Raw genomic sequence first — 16,453 nt, 5'->3', positions numbered from 1 at the left:
CATGTTTGAGTTGGGTTCTCCTCCCCTAATGCCTTATGGAAACATAAGGAATGACTCCCCAGATCCAGCAGGGTGAGGTGACACCTGTGGGGACCCAGAGGCAGCATTAGAGCTCCCAGCACAGAGGAGGTCTGGGATGGATCCAGCTGCTCTGTCCCAGGAACTGATGTTGTCTTTGTCTCCTGCACTTGGGTGACTTCCAGAGTGACAAGGACCTGGGGGATGGCAGCCCTCATGTGAATGGGGAAAGCATAGATGTGGACTCTGAAGAGGAGGACTCGGATGAGTTGGAAGAGGAGGATGATCATGGGGCAGATCAGGCAGCCATGTTCCCCGTGGATGACAACAGGACCTCCAAGGACAGCGTGTCCGACGCAGACAACGTCAGGAAGGTGATTGCCATCCCTGAGCAGGGCCTGAGGAGCAGGGTGGGACACTGCTGGGACACCTGGGATAGCAGGGCATCAGTTGAAGCAATTTATGGTGTTTTTTCACCTGCAAAATGACTGAAGGATCAGCAATGGTAGTGAGGCTCTTTGGTGACCATTTCTTGCTTTCCATTCCCCCTCCGAGGGTCTCCCCAGCTCCCCCCAGTTCCAGCTCTACACAGCTCTGTGATCCACTCTGCAGAACCCCCACCACCTTTGGTTCTAGGATTCACTGTAACAACAGGAGACATCTTCCCAGTCTTGCTTGGGGAAGCACTGTAACAATTTAAGCACTGTAACAATTTAGTTGCCTTTTTCCCCTGGATTATGATACATAGTAAAGCATGAGGCAGGTTTGGGATTATCACAGAAGTTCGGTTAGAAAACTCTATTCTGGAGTTGAATTTTTATTTCCCACCTCTCTGCCACCCCCATGGATGTTCCATAATGTGTTTGAAACTCACTGAGCTGCAGCCTTGGAGTCCCTGCCCTGTTAGTGCATGTGCCTACTGGGAGCTGGGGGGATGCTCTGCTGGATGGGGGCTCAGCAGGATGGTGGGGGATGCTGTGATGTGCAGAGCAGGATGGTGGGAGATGCTCTGATGGGTGGATCAGGATGGTGGGAGATGCTCTGGGTGGATCAGGGTGGTGGGAGATGCTCTGATGGGTGGATCAGGATGGTGGGAGATGCTCTGATGGGTGGATCAGGATGGTGGGAGATGCTCTGGGTGGATCAGGATGGAGAGGGATGCTCTGATGCATGTATCAGGATGGTGGGGGATGCTCTGGGTGTATCAGGATGGTGGGAGATGCTCTGCTGGGTGGATCAGGATGGTGGGGATGCTCTATTTTGGGAGACCCGACCTGACTGACTCTTGTTCTTGGGCAAATGGTGGTTGCAGATCGACGATGGTGAGTCTGAGGAGGAGCAAGAGTCTGCAGAATCTGGGGAGGAGGAGGAGGATGGAGACGAGTCTGACTTGGTAAGCTGGGCTGCTGCACGTGGTTTTCTGTTGATAATAATTTTTCCCCTTTGCACCGCTGCCAGAAAGAGAGCAGAGCCAGAGCGGTGCAGTTTCAAGTCTCCTTGACAAAACTCACTCTCTGAAACCACCCACACACGGAGTATTGTTTTCCACAAGGTGCTTAACCCTGATCTGTGGTACACTTAATTGCTTTCTGATGCTAACTAATGGGCTTTTGTTGTTTTCAACAAGGTGTTGACTGCTTTTAATCATTCCAATGTTAGTAGAGGTATTTAAGGGTGCTTGAGTTCCTCAGGTGCACAGTTGGCAAGTGGTAGGAGCCTGCAAAGCTTTCTTACCAACCTGAAGTTCTGCTGGGCTTTTTTGGGCTCAGGTGGGGTTGTTCCCAAATCCATTGACACAGTTCACAGCCGAAATTCACTGTTCCAGATGAGCAGCTCCTATCAGGGAGGCAAATAGCACAGACAGACAGACAGACACTCTCCCTGGGACCTTGGTTGTACAGCACCGGGGCAAGACTTTCAGCAGCTGCTGGGGATTTCTAATTTTTATTTTTAGGTGGTTGGTGAAGAGAATCTGATGAGTTAAAAAAAAATTGGTTGCCTCTGTCCCCAACCTTCCCCTTTTCCTTAAAATTTTCACTCCCTTTCCACAGCCTCTCAAGGTAAAGAGCCAGCATTTAAGGCACCCCAACTCTTCAGTCACCCTGAGAAAATTCTAGGCTTCATTTTCTTGATGTTTTGAGCTGAAGGTAGAATCACACATACAAAATACATCAAGTGAATCACTGGAGCTCTTCAGGGTCTCGTTCCCCCTGCTCTGGCACTCCAGGAGCAGTGCAGCTTTTTTGGGGTAGCTGAGGCCAGTCTGTGGTGTTAGACCCCACCAAAGGCTGGGCTGAGACTCACATCCAACCCCCAGGTGGGATCTCCACATGCTGGACAGTGGTTTGAGCTCTGGGGAGTCGCTGAGCTCCCCAGACAGCAGTGGCTCACACACAAACCTCTCTCCCACGAGCAGAGTGATGCAGCTGGGGCAAAGCCACGTGCTGAGCCCACACTCGGGGATTTTGGGGAGCACAGAGAGCCAGGGCTCAGCTCCACGTGGTGCCTCAGTGGGAGAGCAGGGCCTGATCCAGCTGATCCAGGAGGTTTTTCCTTAGGCTTTACTGGGAGCTGGATAAGCATCAGGAGCTGATGGTTTCAGTCTGAAGATGGATTTTATGATTGATTCATTGAACCCTGGCAGGGTTGGGGTGCCTGATTCTTATTCTGGTGTTGACTTTGAAACCCCACCCCACACAACTGTATTTTTTTGAACTAAACCCCAAAGTCTGTTGGAATTCATCCACGTGGCTGAATATTTGCTGCATGATCAATCTGTGCTGCCCTGTGCCTGCCTCACAGAGGGGCTGCTCTGCTGCTGTAGAGCTCAATTCCCCTGGGTCCACCCCAGCCCTGCCAGGTGGCTCTTCAAGTGCAAAACGGCTTTTTTGTGGAGAAATATGAACATTTTCATTTGAAAGCCCCTCTGCCAGAGTTCAAGAAGCATTTGGACAACACTCTGAGGCACAGGGTGGGGTGTCTGTGCAGGGCCAGGAGCTGGACTTGGTCATCCTTGTGGCTCCCTTCCAACTCAGGATATTCTGTGATTCTCCAGTTTTTTGGGGGAGAAGCTGGAAGCATGCAGGTGCCTGCCCACTTGCAGTGCTGCTCATGAGCGTGGTGTGAGGGCCTCCATGGAAGAGAAAGTGCAGCCTGTACTGCTGAACTGACAGGAAATCCACCCACACGTGTGCCTGAGTTTCCTTTTCAGTGCTATAAAGGCATCTTAGCACCCCTTGGTTTCAAAGCCCTGGTCCTTCAGGCCTTCTCACACACCTCGAGCTGGGTGAGGGACCTTGGTGTCACCATGCCTGACGTGCAGGTGGCCTCTCTGGTCCTTCAGAGCTCCGAGTCCAGCGTCAAGAAGAAGCTGCTGAAGAGGAAAGGGAAGACGGACAGTCCATGGCTGAAACCCACCCGCAAGAGGAGACGGAGGAATAAAAAGAAACAAAGCGCTGTGCTAGGTAATTCATGGGGTTTGTTCCTTCATTCCACCCAAATGAGCCTTCCAGGTGTAGGGGAAGGAGCTGAGGCATCTAAGTCTGCAGGGCTCATTCTTCCTTCCCAAGGTTGGGCTGGGATAAGCCAGGCTGTGGATTTGGCTGTCAGTGACAGGAGCTGCTGGTGGCACTGGAGCAGCAGAGCATGTGGCTTTGTCCTTGGAATGCTGGAGGGATGTTACTTTGGTCATGAATCACTTTATTTTGGAGTATCCAGAAAAGTCCCCGTGGGAGCTTACAAAAAGGAGAAAGAAGAACTTTTTTTATGGGCTGATAGTGGCAGGACAGGGGGATGGCTTCAAACTGAAAGAGGGGAAATTGAGGTTATATATACAGGAGAAATTGTTCCCTGTGAGGGTGCTGAGGCCCTGGCACAGGGTGCTGGAGAAGCTGTGGCTGTCCCTGGATCCCTGGAAGTGTCCAAGGCCAGGTTGGACAGGGCTTGGAGCAGCCTGGGACAGTGGAAGGTGTCCCTGCCCATGGCAGGGGGTGGGATGAGATGAGATTTAAGGTCCTTTCCAACCCAAACCAGTCTGGGGTTCCATGACCCATGTCTGTGTGGGACCTGTCCCATGAGGGAGCATGTTTGGTTGCAGAAGGAAAAGAAAGAGACACCCTGGAATGGTGCTCCATTGCTTTTGTGTGGATGTTTGTGCAGCTGAATGCAAAGTGCAGGTTGGCTTCACTCCTTTTTGAAGCACCACGACATTTGTGAGGAGCTGCCTCAGGCCCATCTCAAGGATGGCTGTTGTTCAGGGGGTCACTCTTGTTTGTCCTCAGGACAAACCAGCACCCAGCACTAAAGGAAGGTTTCAGTGGCTTCTGCTGAAAGCTGTGAGGTGGGGAGAGCCAGGAGTTCAGGCTGGATGTGCTGCTTCTTTGGTAAAGATAACAGCATGGGAGAGATAAAGTAGATAGTTGCTCAGATTTCATACACCCACTGCCACCAAAGGTTTGTTCTGGGTTTGCTAATTCCGTGCCAACATGGCAAACAGACCATTTTGGTATCAGCAGCTCCTTGGTACTTCTGAGTTAATGGACTGTTTCAGCCCTGCCTGGGCTCTCTGGCAGTCACCTGGCTTGCTCCTCTGGTCCTCCAGGGACCACTGGTCCCCATCACAGCAAATCTCTAATTCTGCATTTCAGATGCAGACTGGTTTTCTGCCAGTCTGCATGTGAAAGTCTTCAGTGAAGGTGGGAGCTTGTCTTAAAGGGTAACCAAACTCTGTCAGCCAAGCTGCACTGGGAGAAGCAAACCAGCAGAGAAAACGAAGCCAAGGGAGTGTGAAGAGACTGCAAATTGCCACTCAGGCTCTGAGGGATCTCCCACAATCTCTTCCCAGCAGCAGCTCTGTTCACTTAGAGGCAGAACTTGCCTCTGATGTGTTTCCCCTCCCATGAAGCTGAATGTCACCTGTCCCATCCTCCTCCCGAGGTGCAGCTGGCTCTGCCTGGCTGTAGCTGAGCCCTGGGCAGCAGCTCGGGGGCAGGAGGATGCTCAAGCCCTGCTTCATCCCTTCCTCGTGCCATGGCAGAGGCAGAACTTGGCTCATTTATTCTCTTCCTGTCATTCCCTGCCTGGGCAGAGGTGGGAGCTCAGTCTGACCGGAGCAGTGCCCAGCTGTGCCCTGTGTGCCCAGATGTTGCACATTGCATGTCCTGGTTCCCACAGGGAGCCTGCAGCAGCCTGGGCTGAGCTGTGACCCCACACTCTCAGGTGGGTTGTTGCTGTGGGGTTTGTGTAAATCCCCTGTTCCCATCCAGGTGCTGAAGCCTATAAAGCCTCGCTGGGCAGCAGGGAAGGCCCTGGCCAGGAGAACAGCATGGAGTACATGGAGGTGTCCCTGGATTCCCTGGATCTCCGGGTGAAGGGGATCCTCTCCTCGCCAGTGGGAGGTCAGTACTGGGGTTGGCGCCAGGGTTGAGTTTGGGGTTGAGGTTGGGCTGGGGTTGGGGCTGGGTTTGGGGACAGGGTTGGGTTGGGGTCGAGGCTGGGCTTTGGGTCAAGGCTGGGCTTGGGGTCAAGGCTGGGGTTGGGTCAGGGCTGGTTTTGTGTCTGGGTTTGGGGTCAGGGCTGGATTTGGAGTTAGGTTTGGCATTGGGGTCGGGGATGGGTTTGGGTCAGGGCTGTGTCTGGGGTCTGGTTTGGGTTTGGGGTCAGGTTTGGGTTTGGGGTCAGGTTTAGGGTGGGGTCAGGTTTGGGTTTGGGGTCTGGTTTGGGTTTGGGGTCAGTTTGGGTTGGGGTCAGGTTTGGGTTTGGGGTCTAGTTTGAGTCTGGGGTCAGGTTTGGGGTGGTTGTTGGGGTGGTTTGGGGTCAGGTTTGGGTTTGGGGTCAGTTTGGGTTTGGGGTCAGTTTAGGTTGGGGTCAGTCTGGGTTTGGGGTCAGTTTGGGTTTGGGGTCAGTTTGGGTTTGGGGTCAGGTTTGGGTTTGGGATCAGGTTCAGGTTGGGGTCAGTCTGGGTTTGGGGTCAGTCTGGGTTTGGGTTCAGGTTTGGGTTTGGGGTCAGTTTGGGTTTGGGGTCAGTTTGGGTTTGGGGTCAGTTTGGGTTTGGGGTCAGGTTCAGGTTGGGGTCAGTCTGGGTTTGGGGTCCCTTTGTTCCTCGGGCGGCGCCGTGCGGGGCCCCGGCTGCCCCCTGGCGGCCACAGAGCGCGCAGTGCAAGGGGAATGGGGTGGGATAGGCATGGGATGGGATGGGATGGGGTTAGGGGTGGGAATGAGGATAGGGGTAGGGCTGGAGCTGAAATGAGGGTCAGGATAGGGATGGGGCTGGGATAGCAATGGGGATAGGGATGGAGCTGGGACTGGGCTGAGGATGAGGTTAGGGATGGAGTTGGGTTAGGGATGGGGCTGGGGCTAGGCTGGGGATAATGATGAGGATGAGGATAGGGATGGAGCTAGGGTTGAGGGTAGGAATGCAGCGGGGATGGGGATGAAGACAATGATGGGTATGGGACTGGCTGTGATGAAGATAGGGATAGATCTGGAATAGCAATGGAAATGGGGCTGAGGATGAGGAAGAAATGGGAATGGGGCTGGGCTGGGGGTGAGGATGAGGATAGGTATGGGGCTAGGATGGGAATGATGATAGGATGGGGCTGGGATGAGGATAGGGATGAGGCTGGGATAGGGCTGGGATAGGAACAGGGATGGATTTGGGATGGGGATGGGCATGGTGCTGGGCCTGGAGATATGGGTGAGGGTAGAGATTGTGCTGGGATGGCACTGTAATGGAGTGAGGGTGTAGATGGGATCCCAGTTCCAGTGGGGTACATTAGCTCAGCAGTGCACTCACCAAGGCTCCAAGGTCCTGTCCTAGCCCTCCTGTCCCACTCAGCAGCTCCCCTCCATTCCCTGAAAGGTGCTGATTTACCATCCCCTCAAAATCGCTGCCACTGCCCCTCAGCAATGTCTTGTTCAGCCCTGGGAGGAGCAGGGACTGGTGCTGGGCTCAGGGTGCTCAGCCCAGCTGCTGCTCCCAGGGCTGAACTCTCCTCACATCCAGCATCTCCTGCCTGGATCCTCCCGCCTGTCCCTGCTGCTCCCTCAAAGCTTGTCTGGCTCCTTTGATAGAGACACATCAAAGGGAGGGTGGGAGCCTTCCCCACCAAGGGAGGGTCAGGAGGGATGAGGGATGCTTTCACCAGAGCCTCTGGATGTCAAACAGATTAGGGAAGTGACAGCTCGGAAGGTGAGGAATGAGCTTTGTGATTTGTGCTCCCAGAGAAAAATCTTAAACCTTTAAGATCTTGACAGGATTTTACATGAAAACAGCGAGGACTTTCCCTGGTCTTGTATGTCTTGAAATATCCCTTTGCTAGGCTTGGGCTTGCAACTTGTTGGCTGAAGGAATTCCTGGTGGGATGAAAGGGGCTGGCAGGGTCAGAGGCACGGGCAGAGTGCCCTGGGGGAAGGCTGCCATTGCCAGGCCAGCTGAAGAGGGACCTCCCCCAGGGATGAAGTTAATCTGCAAAACCTCACAGCAAAACAACTCTCCAGTCAAAAGCTTAGAAAATAGCAGCAAGCTTTCTTCTCAGTGTGAGTCAATCCTGTAGCAGTGGGAAAGCTTGGGGTACTCCAAGGGGAAGCAGCCAAAAAGATTTGCTTCTGGATTGCAGACACTGCAAGGAGATGGTTTGGGGCAGGATTGGAAGAGGAGGGCAGGGTTAGAATCAACCCCTTTGTCACTAGGCCAGCGTTCTGCAGTTTTGGGTAACCCAGTGATTGATTGAGGAATCACAGGAATATTCCCACTGTGTCCCATACCTGGTGGTGACCCCATTATCCACCTTTTCATAGGTCTGTAAATGTTCAACATCTGAGAGAAAGACATGAGGAAAAGGCAAGAACATGGGAGCATCTTGCTGCTCTCTTTTGCCTGGCTTGTTCTCTTTCCAAAATAAATAATTCTTGGTTGACTGAGACCAAATAGTCCCAGAAATTTTGTTTTCCCATCTGTGTAATAAGCCTTTGCAAATAGGAGTTTGTGCTTTCCTGATCATCTCTATTTATCACTCCACTGCCTATTCAAATTTCCAGCTCTGGGTGGTTTCCTACAAATTTCCTGGTGCCAGAGCCCAGTGTTGTGGGGAGGAGAGAGAGGCTGATAAAAACCTGCACCTCATTGCTTTGCCTTGCTGATGTTTTCTCGGAGTAACCTGATCTTAACTTACCACTCTTGATTTCAGCACGGTCAGCTGAGTGTGGCTGGACCTGGAAAAGTACAGGAGGCTTTTGCAAACTCCAGCTGCTCTGAAAGGGTCTCTTCTACAGTGTTTAGCTAAAGCCTTGGGAGCCTTCAGGACATGGAATGGGAAGATGTCCCAGGACATGGCTGGTGTTGATGAATCCTTTCTCCTGGAGGAGAACTCGAGTTGATTTCCTGATTTTCTGCACTGCAGGTCTCTCCAATGGCCCTGAAGCCATGGAAGTGGATGGTCTCCAGGAGGTGCCCCTGTGTAGCTGTCGAATGGAAACCCCCAAAAGCAGAGAGATCACCACGTTAGCCAACAACCAGTGCATGGCCACGGAGAGTGTGGATAACGAGGTAGGAGCCTGTCCTTGAGCTGCCCACAGCCTTTTGTGCTGAGGACAAAGCCCTAAAGAGTGAAAAGCTGTGCCAGGAGCACGTGTGGGGTCACTCGGGGGCTCTGGGCCTGCTAGACTGGGACCCCACTGGTGTGAGGAATGGCAGGGCCAGTGTCCCCCTGGCTCAGCTGAGGGCTCCAGCACTCTGTGTCTGTCCCAGTACTGGGGTGAGGCAACTGGGAGGGGAGGAGGTGCTGTGTCTGTGCTGGGAGAGGCTCTGGGTGGGTCTCTCTGGCTTGTCCTGGCCTGTGTGGCTGGGTCTGGTTGATGTAACATTCACACTTGAGGCCAAGTGGGCTAAAACACATGAACCTGCATCAAAGGGAGGGAATCCAGTCAAGGATTGGTTTCCCTTGACTATGAAGGAACTGCTGCAAACCTTTGTGTGGCCACGTGTTGAGTTTCAGGAGCTTGGCATGGCCTCTGCTGCCCCAGCCTTCCTCTCTCCTCCTCTCTTTCTGTCTCAAAGCTTCCATGTCCTGGCACCTCTGCAGCCCCAGGGCTGACTGACTGACAGGGATTGCCCTGGGGTTGGTCACAGCTGGGCTGGTTGGGCTCTGCTGGTTCCAAAAGCTGGAAGGAAGTGGCAGAAGTGACCCCATTCCAAAATCTGGAATGTGAGAACTGCAGGACAGGAATGCACTTGATGGATTCTCCTTGTACTGGGAGGCACTTGGGTTTCTTTTCAGCTTCAGCCTCACTGCAGCACCCTCACACTCACTGGTGGTAGCACAGGGAGTGAGAATATCCCTGGTTCTCCTCTAGGATCCCAGGAGAAGGATGGATGGAGGGATAAAGGGATAATCTGGTTCACAGACCACCTCTGCTTCTGTGTCTGTAGGGAGAAGAATTTCCAGAGTGGCAAAATCAATTCATTAATGAGAGAATGTCCTGGGAGAATTATCAGAGATGGGGGAGCTCAGGGTTTCTAAACAAACACGAGGTGTATGAAAGAATTCCTGCTCCTGTCTACATTGCTTTGAGAGTTCTGTCCCTGGATAAATCACGGGGAGGAACAGCAAAGGCCATGCTTCATGTTACATTCTTTTTAATAATGGGATAAATGACTCAGAGATGTTGTAGGAATATTAGATGTGTGAATAGTGGCTTCTCCAGACTGTCATGTCCTTGGAGAGTGTTAAAAATAGTTACCAGCACCCTGCTGCACTCTCTAATGGTTGGAAAATAGCAATTAATCATCCTGAATTTTTTTTAGAGTTCCTAACAAATAATAAAATGTGACATAATAGTGCAGGGTCTTCCTTGCATGGGTAGTGCAGCTTGCCACATGTTATTGGAATTTCCTCAGCCCAGTAAAATTCCTCCTCAGGAAAAGTTCCATAGTCCCCTTGTGCCACCCCTGCAGCCCCCAGGGTCAGAGTGGTGACAGGGATCAGTCTGGCCAAGGTGTCCCAACCACAGGAAGGCTTTGCAGTTGGACTTTGGGAAAGCTGAATTGGAGATGGCAGGGTGAATGATGAGCCTAGGTTAAAATCCAGTCTCTTTTCCCACAGGGGTGTTGCTTCTGCAGAAGTGGAATTTAAAAAAATTAGAGAGGAAGTTTAGGTTTGTTGAGAAAAAGCAGCAAATCCTTGGCTAGAGCAGAGGGACAGTCTGTGGCACTGAGTCCCTGACTGACTCTGTCACAGGACAGTAAACTCTGCACCTTCCCTCCAAGGGACCTTTCCTTGGAGCAGCCTTTCACCTTTCCATTCCTAGCTTCTAAATCTCCTTTGCCAGGTATTTAGGGAAAGCAAGATTATTATCAAGGGGAACTTGAAACAGAACCCAAAGAGTGTGGTGTTGTGCTGGCAGGTGACAGCTGAGCTGGGACAGTGTGGTGGCTATAGGAGTGGGGCAGCAGCAGGAGGTGCTGATCCTCTGGTGCAGCAGAGCAAGGAGCACTGGTTGGGAGCAGGGAACTCCAATTTTGGAAGCTGCTGCCATTAACAGGGCAAGGTGGGCATGAGGTGTGGAGGGTTAGGAAGGGGGAATGGCTTCACACTGAAGGAGGACAGGTGGAGATGGAATATTGGGAAGAAATCCTTCCCTGTGAGGGTGGTGGGGCTCTGGCACAGGGTGCCCAGAGAAGCTGTGGCTGCCCCTGGATCCCTGGCAGTGTCCAAGGCCAGGCTGGACAGGGCTTGGAGCAACCTGGGACAGTGGAAGACATCCCTGCCCATGGCAGGGTTTGGAACAAGATGAACTTCAAGGTCCCTACAACCCAAACCATCCCACGATTCTGCAATTCTCTGATTTTTAAGCCCAGAGCTGTAGATTGGTGAAATCCTTTGGAAAACCCGCTTCAAACATGACTTTAGCTGAGCTCTCATGAAAGCCTGGCTCCATCCCTGTGGTCTGGGCAGGGGCCAGTGCTGGAAGCAGTACAGACGATAACTTCGCTGGCAAGGAGGAGCAATTATTTTTCCCTTTATCTGCTGTGACTCGGACTTGTGAGCAGGACCAAGATTTAGTGCGTACAGTCTCGTTCTCTTGGTCACTGACACTCGCTCTTCCTGGCAAGAGGAGAGTGTGTGCTGTGTGAGTCAGGCCCCTGGGACTGCCCCTTCTGCTGCTTGGCTGTTGCCTGTTTCCAGTTATCATTTTTTTCTGTTGTTGTTGTTGTTGTTGTTGTTGCAAGGAACAAACGACTCGGGGTGCACATGCATGTTAGTTAGTAAATGATGCATTCCTTCCTGAGAGCAGCTTTCACAGCTTCCTGCTGCACTGCTAATGCTCTCTGGCACACAGCTGAATTCCTGTGAAAAAGCCAGGCCTCCTCGAGGCAGCGTGCAAAAATCTTCCTCCGCACAAGCACAGGGAGTGTTGTGGTCTCCAGTAATTTCATTTCCTTTAATTTCTCCTGTTCCAGCTGGGCCGATGCACAAACAGTGTGGTTAAGTATGAACTGATGCGCCCGTCTAACAAAGTCCAGCTTTTGGTGCTGTGTGAGGACCATAGAGGGAGGATGGTGAAACACCAGTGTTGCCCTGGCTGTGGATACTTTTGCACTGCAGTAAGTCCGTGCTCTCAATCTAGGGAAGGGGGTACCTGTTGCAGTAGCTGGAAGCTGAAGGTTGAGATGGTCCCTAAAGGGGTTTCCTGACTTCCTGGCATCAGCCCCACCTCGTTCCACAGCACGTCAGGAGGTGTTTTCAGTAGGATGGATGTGAGGGTAGCTGAAATTATCACCTTTATTTTCCTGGAGACCCCCAAGGGGTGTTACCAAAGGGATTTCACATGCTGGAAGTCTTGCCTTTGGAATTTCTTTGGAACAAGGGTTTGTTTTTCTTTCTGTGTACAGATCAATCATATAAAAAAAGTCTTAGCTTGGTTTGTAAATGAACCTTTGCCCACACCTCTGTGTCCTCTCAGGATGGGGAACCTGAGTGATGGCACTGGACCAAGTCAGGGTTGGAGATCTCAATTAGGTTAGATGTTAGGAAGATTAAATATTAGGAAGGAATTGTTCCCTGTGAGGATGATGAGGTCCTGGCACAGATTCCCAGAGAAGCTGTGGCTGCCCCTGGATCCCTGGAAGTGTCCAAGGTCTGGCTGGACAGGGCTTGGAGCAGCCTGGGATAGTGGAAGGTGTCCCTGCCCATGGCAGGGGGGTGGAACCAGATGAGATTTAAGGTCTTTTCCAACTCTGTGATCTCCTGCTGCTTCTTCCACCTCTGCCACCGAGGCTTTTAAGGGACTTGGTGCAGTCCTTTAGTGGTCAGTGTCCTGCTTTCCCTGTGGATAAAGCTGAAAGGCACCAGTTGAGGCCTCACGGAGTGATGATGAGGCTTAATTGTGTGACGCTGGTATTTTTCAAGATGACTCAAGGAAAAACGCTGCAATAGTTTCAAGCATTATTATAGTAAATGGAGCCATCCTGGGGTTTCCTGCTGAGTCAAAGATCATTTAGAAGATAAAACCCTCAAAACCCTCCAAGGCATTTTGCAAAGCTGAAATAGAGTTAATTAGATTGCTTGGGAGGACTGAATTCAGGAGAACAGGGGGATTGACTGGCCTTTCCTTCCACTCTCTTCTGTCTCTCAGTGCTGTGTCCCGGTGCACAGAGGTGAACCTGCAGTGTTTCTGTGCCACCCATCCCTAACCCAGAGCACAACAGGGCTTCAGGCAGCACTGACACCACAGGGCAAGGAGTTCTGGGGTCCTGCACAGCAGTTGCAGGAACTTTTTTAGAAAGGGAAAATAATTTCGAGAGGAATTGCCCAGTTTGTTGCGTGAACACTGAGCTCGTTTGGGTTAATTAGGCTGGTCCAGGCAGAAGAGTCACTAATTTGGGTTACAGTGGGGACAAGGACAGATTCATGTAGGTTCTTGAATGGTTTGTGTACAGCTGTGTTTTAGGTAGTTTTAATGCTGGCTCAGCACAGGTCTGAAGTTTTCTTTTCCAGTTTTTGGGGCATCCTTACAGTGCACTGGCACTTCTAGAGACAGAAGCGAGAACGTCAAGCGTTAGAGGGAAGAGCTGGAAATTGGGACTTCTTTGTTCTGTTTCCCAAGCACAATTCCAAACCTTGCTTTGCAGTCCTTAACCAAGTGAGTTTTTCCCCCTTTACCTTGGTTTTGTTCTCTTCTAAAGAAGTGGCAGTGCTTGCTTTACTGTACTGGACGCAGCAGGGACGAGAGAGGTGGTGAAGGAGTGGTTGAGCTCGGCGTGTTCAGGGGCGAGGCAGGGGCTGAGCTGGGGCTCAATTCCTTCTCTGTGGTTTTTTAAGGGCACTTTCATGGAGTGTCAGCCGGAGAGCAGCATCTCCCACCGCTTCCACAAGAGCTGTGCCTCGCAGGTCAACGACACCAGCTACTGCCCACACTGCGGGGAGGAGGCCTCCAAGGCCAAGGAGGTGACGATAGCCAAGGCTGACACGACCTCCACGGTGTCCCTGAGCTACGAGCAGCAGAAACCGGCGGCTGTGGAGGGCAGGGCCGACACCACGACGGGGAGGTGAGCTTGGGCCATGTGGGATCTCAGAGCTCCTGCCAGAGCAGGCTTTGGTTTGAATGGTTGGGCTCCTCCTGATGAGCAAAGTGCTGCCTGGGCTGGCTCTGCTGAGCCAGGCTCAGCTGCAGGAATCTGTTTGGTGTTGCTCGCTGCCCCAAAGCTCTGGAGATGGGAGGGCTCAGGAGTTAAACCATTCCTTCCTCTTGTTGTCAGGAATGGACAGTTAGTTGATATTGCCAGGTTTGCTGAGTGACAGCAATTCCTGCAGCTCCTGATGCACCCATGAGCACAAAGGCAAAGAGAGGAGAGCACAGAGGGAAAGGCAAACCAAACCAGCCTTGTGCTGAACTGTACTCTGACTTCCCATCACACCTGGCCTTGTTCAGGTGGCTTTTAAGCCTTGCCCCATGTGCCTAGGTCTCCTGTAGCACTGAGTACATCAAGATGTAATGACAGGGCAGTGCAGTTCCTTTCTGGGACAAGTTCTTACTGAAAAGGCTGTAAAATATATTGCTTTGTGTTTCGATTTCAGTTACACTAATCTGTATTTAAAATGCATTTGCTTTCCTTTTTTGGCGTAAGAGAGTCACTGTCGTGTATTTTTAATGGCTGTGCTTTGGCTATCTCTCATTTTGCCTCTTCAGTGGCACTGGGACGAGGTTGTCAGAGGAAGACAAGCCAGAAAGTTCGGCTGCTGAAGGGTTTGACATGGCTGGGTCTTCAGTTTTTCCAAAGCCTACTACTAGCTTGACCCAGGGACCAGTTAAAGAAACTTTGGAAAGTGCCCTGATCGCCCTGGACTCTGAAAAGTAAGAAAAAGACCATTGGGTCACTCCAGTTCCCAACAAAGTTGCTTAACCTAGAGAAAATGAGATTTATCTTCTCTGGATTTTGGCCCAACTCAGAGCTTTTTTTGTTCACTTCACTCATTAGTCATCCCCAACAGATTTGGGAGAACTGTTACAGCTCTAAATGTCTTATTGATTTTTCTGGAGGATTTATTTTTTCACTGGCTCTTCAGCTGCAGCTGGAGCTTCTGGGAGCTCCTGTTCACAGCAGTGAGACCCAGAATTTGTTGTTGAGCAGCACTGACTAGATCCAGCCCTCATTGGAACAAGGCTGGCTGGGGCTGGAGCTGGAAGTTTTAAGAGCGCCTTCTGGAGAGTTGTTCTGTTTTGCTGAGAGCTGACTCTGACTCTGGAGCTCTGTCAAAGAGCCACAGAAGATTTGGGTTGGAACTCACCTTAAACATCATCCAGTGCCACTTCCTGCCATGGGCAGGGACACCTTCCACTATCCCAGGCTGCTCCAAGCCCTGTCCAACCTGGCCTTGAACACTTCCAGGGATCCAGGGGCAGCCACAGCTTCTCTGGGAATCTGTGCCAGGGCCTCCCCACCCTCATGGGGAAGGATTTCTTTCATATATTTAATCCTAAATTTCCCCTCATTCAGTTTAAAGCCATTCTCCCTTGTCATTCCATCCCCTGTCCCCAGTCCCTCTCCAGCTCTCCTGGAGCCCCTTCAGGCACTGGAAGGAGCTCTGAGGTCTCTCTGGAGCTTTCTCTTCTCCAGTTGAACACCCCCAGCTCTCCCAGCCTGGCTCCAGAGGGGCTCCAGCCCTTTGATCCCCTTGGTGCCTCCTCTGGACTCTCTCCAGGAGCTCCAGGTCCTCCTTGTGTTGGGGATCCCAGACTTGGAGGCAGCTCTGCAGGTGGAGTCTCACCTGAGGGGGCAGAGGGGCACAATCTCCCCTCCCCTGCTGCCCACACTGGGGCTCAGCCCAGAACAGGGTGGCACAGACTGTCACACACACAGGTGGCAGTGGGGTGGGACATTCCTGGTGTCCTTCCCTGTGTATCAATTCCACCTCTCTCCCTGCAGGCCCAAGAAGCTGCGGTTCCACCCGAAGCAGTTGTACTTCTCTGCCAGGCAAGGGGAGCTGCAGAAGGTCCTGCTGATGCTGGGTAGGTGCCTCCTCCCCGTGCCAGGGCTGGGCTGGCAGCACTCCCAGCTCCTGCCAGGCAGTGCCAGCAGCCACTTCCCAGCATGGCATCACCTCATATCCCCAGTGCCCCTGGGGAGTGGAGCTGGAGCAGAGAGACACTCCTGCGAGTGATGTGTCATTGGAAAGGGCTTCATGTCTCTGGGAAGTGTGCACTGTTCCTGGTTTGTGGCTGCATTGGAGTGTGGTTTGATCCCCAGAATGAGCTCCATGTGGTTTTTCCTGTCCCCTCTCCGTGGGATAGATACAGATTTGCATCCGGTAGAGGAGGAAAAGATGGGAGTAGCTTAAGCCAAGAGCCATCAGCAAGAGAGCAAAAAGGAAGAGCCTTCAGTCCATGGGGTTTGTCTGGGGGTACACAGTGCCTGTCCCCCGATGCCTTTGAGCTGCTGAGCTTGTTTTTACCAACCAATATCCCCCAGGAATCTCCCCCTCTGAAGGACACAATGTTTCCTCAGGATCACTTCCTTTCCACTTCAGTACTTTGCTGTACATTTTTGGACGCTTTCTGTCCTTGCCCTTTATCAGTTCCTTCTTTTTTTTTGTCTAGCTAGTGTTTGCTCCATTGTTCCAGCCTTCAATAGCACAAAAATGTTATTCATCGATATTTAACTACAGCCTCATCATACACAACATGTTATCATGGCCAGACATCTTTGTCTGGCTGTCAGCATCATCTGTCAGTCTCTGCACAGCTGTGAGAATCCCTGGCCAGATCCTAAGCCTGTGTGGAGAAATTCCATCCCCCTCTGTTTGCAGGGATGCAACAAGGATCACTAATATTAATTGCAGTTAATAGTGGTGAGACAGAGGCCAGGTAGTACCAACTTGGTGTTGTTCCCAATTTCTGTGTTGCTTTAAAGCGAGCAGTGATTTTTTTTTTTCCTTTT

The 16,453-nt window shown here is 51.8% G+C and overlaps 1 protein-coding gene across 18 annotated transcripts in view; it reads left to right on the top strand.

Annotated features, from left to right (window-relative positions):
• The window catches only part of EHMT1 (euchromatic histone lysine methyltransferase 1), a 119,755-nt gene that overhangs the window by 79,223 nt on the left and 24,079 nt on the right, over positions 1–16,453 (top strand). For 13 of the 18 annotated variants that reach the window (XM_085076388.1, XM_085076398.1, XM_085076391.1 and 10 more), the window contains 9 exons: positions 204–392; positions 1,331–1,411; positions 3,341–3,482; positions 5,283–5,414; positions 8,418–8,563; positions 11,477–11,620; positions 13,338–13,564; positions 14,206–14,370; positions 15,443–15,525. In XM_085076388.1, the coding sequence (XP_084932514.1) occupies positions 204–392; positions 1,331–1,411; positions 3,341–3,482; positions 5,283–5,414; positions 8,418–8,563; positions 11,477–11,620; positions 13,338–13,564; positions 14,206–14,370; positions 15,443–15,525 (1,309 nt within the window). The remainder of the gene's footprint in view (positions 1–203; positions 393–1,330; positions 1,412–3,340; positions 3,483–5,282; positions 5,415–8,417; positions 8,564–11,476; positions 11,621–13,337; positions 13,565–14,205; positions 14,371–15,442; positions 15,526–16,453) is intronic. The other 5 variants (XM_085076383.1, XM_085076401.1, XM_085076387.1 and 2 more) reach the window with 3 other exon arrangements.

Source organism: Lichenostomus cassidix, chromosome 17 (genome assembly GCF_008360975.1).
Source record: "Lichenostomus cassidix isolate B80296 chromosome 17, HeHo_3.0, whole genome shotgun sequence".
Classification (NCBI taxonomy): domain Eukaryota; kingdom Metazoa; phylum Chordata; class Aves; order Passeriformes; family Meliphagidae; genus Lichenostomus; species Lichenostomus cassidix.
Note: the sequence above shows the minus strand (reverse complement) of the source record. Positions and strands in the feature narration are given on the sequence as shown.